Genomic DNA, 2423 nt, shown 5'->3' on the forward strand with positions numbered 1-2423 from the left:
CGGCGTCCCCGTCCCCCGCCGGCGTCCCCTGCCCGTCGCCTGCCGGGGGGGACAGCAGCGTCCCCGGGGCGGGAGGACCCTTGGGTGCCCCGGGGGGGGCTTTGAGCTTGCGCGCCCCGGGGGGGCTGTCCTCGGCGAGGTGCCGGCTAGAGCAGTAGAGGCGTTTGTGCACGTAGTAGTTGTTGATGTTGTTGAAGGTGATCTCGCACTCGAAGCACGTGGCACCCTTGGGCACCGGCGCGCCGGTGTAGACGGCGGGCGGCACCGCGCCGCCGTGGCCCTGCTTCAGCCGGCTGTGCACCAGCTCCGACATCTTCGCCAGGATCTCCGACGCCTGCGGCACCACCGCGGCTTCGTGGCTGAACACGTACTGGGGTAGGAAGACGGTGCCGCCGGCCGTGCCCGTCCCCGGCTCGCTGGGCACCGGGCTGGAGCCCGGCGTGGGGCTGGCGAGCTCCGACTTGACCTTCGCCGAGGGTAGGCTGCGGGGGGATGAGGTCCGGGAGCAGGCATCGGGGCTGCCGCCCCCCTCCCCGGGGCCGCCGCTTTTTGGTGCCTCCACCTCGCTCACCGGGCTGCCGGCGGGCTCCTCCTTGACGCGGACAGCCTCGCCGGAGGAGGAGGAGGAAGAAGAGGAGGAAGAGGAGGAGGAAGAGGATGACGATGGCCCTTCGCCGTTCTGCGGCGGGGCTGGTGGCGACAGCTTGCCAGCCCTGGCGTCGGGGGGTGAGGCGGGCTGTGCCGGGGGGGGAACGGCGTCGGAACCGGGCGGTGGGGCGGGCAGGGGACCGTGCAGCACCACGTGCTGCGGCAGTGCCGGCAACGCCTCGGGCAGGAACGCCGGCAGGCTGCACTTCCGAAGGGGCACGTTGTTCGTCTGGCTCAGCCCTGCCGAGGGGAAGAGAGGCACCGGCGTTACCCCGACATCCCTGGCACAGGGATGCTCGCCCCGTTCCCCCGCCTCCCTCCTCGCAGCCGGAGCCATTTGGGGCCGTAGCCCTCAGCGGCGACGCCAGGCTCCGCGGCGCGCGTCCCACCGCGGCCCCACGGTACCCACCGGGGGCGAGGGGTTTGGCGGCGGGTAGGGCTGGTCCCGGCGAGAAGACCTCTCCCTTGGAGCCTGGCTGGCATATCATGTGGTTGGTGACCAAGTGGCTGTAGAGGATGTCCCTCGTGGTGGAGATGAAGCCGCAGCTGTGGCAGACGCCTGCGGGGAAGGCGGCGTGGGGCTGAGCGGGCAGGACGGTAGCCGGCGGGGCAGGGGGGGAGACCCGCGGGGAGGGAGGGGGGTCCCCGTCCTCAGGCTGCGCTGGAGGGGAATGGGACAGGGCTGTCCCCGCGGGGACGCCGGGCAGGGCTGACTCACCGTTCAGGGTGTCCGTGTGTACCTTCAGGTGACGCTCGCAGTTGGCTTTCGTGGTGAAGGCGGACAGGCAGATCAGGCAGACGAATGGCCGCTCTCCTGCAGGACAGACGGACGCCTCAGTGCTAAGGGAAGGGGGATGGGGACCGCGGGGACATCCCACGGGGCCGTGCTGGCCAGGAGGGTACCGGCTGCGGGAAGCAGGATGCCCCCTCCCATCTTTACAGGGCTGAGATGGGGAAAGATCTACAAGCGAGCGGCCCCAAACCAGCAACCCAGCTGGGGGAGAACCTCATCTAACTGGTCACCGTGCTGCAGCCCTGCAGCCTCATTGCCCCTCCACCCAGCCGCCTGGGGTCCTCGCACGTGTCCCCAGGCTGCAGCAGTGTGCCGTGCCGTGCCGTACCGCTGTGGCTCCGCATGTGGATCTCCAAGGAGCTGGCGCTGGGGCAGCTCTTCTTGCACTGGGGGAAGGGGCAGACGCGCTCGTTGGGGTACGTCTCCTTGGGCTTCTCCTCCAGGGCGGGCGAGCCGGCGCTCTGCCGGCTGGCGCAGTAGTACATCAGGTGGGCTTGCAGGTTGCGCTCGCTCCGGTACCAGATCCCGCAGTCCTTGCACGGAAAGACGTCCTCTGCGGAGAGGAAGGGACACACATCGCCTGCGTGACGGGCTGGGGACCCCCGGCACGGTCCCGGCCCCGCGGGTTGTACCGCGTGTGTGTGTGTCCCCCCCCTCCCCACGCTGTCCGTCCCCGAGGACTCACTGTTCACCACGGCGGTGGCCAGGATGGCGGCCATGCCGGCTTGCTGCGGCAGCAGCTGAATATCCGAGTGCAGCGCGGCTGGGTACGGCGACTCGCCGGGCTCCGCTTTCACCCCGTGGTGGTTGGGGATGGCCGGCGGCTCTGCCACCACGAAGGCACACACGGCCTCGTCCTCCCGCAGGGCACGCGTCGTCCGGCACCACAGGGCTTCATCTGGAGGTGGCGGGGAGGGGGGGACACACAGTGGTCAGCACCGTGACCACCCCCCCCGGACCCCCATCGTGCTGCTGCCAGCTT

The 2423-nt window shown here is 70.5% G+C and overlaps 1 protein-coding gene across 1 annotated transcript in view; it reads right to left on the reverse strand.

Moving 5' to 3' along the window:
• The window catches only part of ZFPM1 (zinc finger protein, FOG family member 1), a 20835-nt gene that overhangs the window by 1546 nt on the left and 16866 nt on the right, over window positions 1–2423 (reverse strand). The window contains exons 6-10 of the mRNA XM_010579714.1: window positions 2127–2339; window positions 1770–1994; window positions 1367–1462; window positions 1058–1207; window positions 5–888 (exon numbers count right to left, since the gene is read on the reverse strand). Coding sequence (XP_010578016.1) covers window positions 5–888; window positions 1058–1207; window positions 1367–1462; window positions 1770–1994; window positions 2127–2339 — 1568 coding nt within the window. The remainder of the gene's footprint in view (window positions 1–4; window positions 889–1057; window positions 1208–1366; window positions 1463–1769; window positions 1995–2126; window positions 2340–2423) is intronic.

This window comes from Haliaeetus leucocephalus, unplaced genomic scaffold (assembly GCF_000737465.1).
Source record: "Haliaeetus leucocephalus isolate CR32 unplaced genomic scaffold, Haliaeetus_leucocephalus-4.0 Scaffold668, whole genome shotgun sequence".
Classification (NCBI taxonomy): domain Eukaryota; kingdom Metazoa; phylum Chordata; class Aves; order Accipitriformes; family Accipitridae; genus Haliaeetus; species Haliaeetus leucocephalus.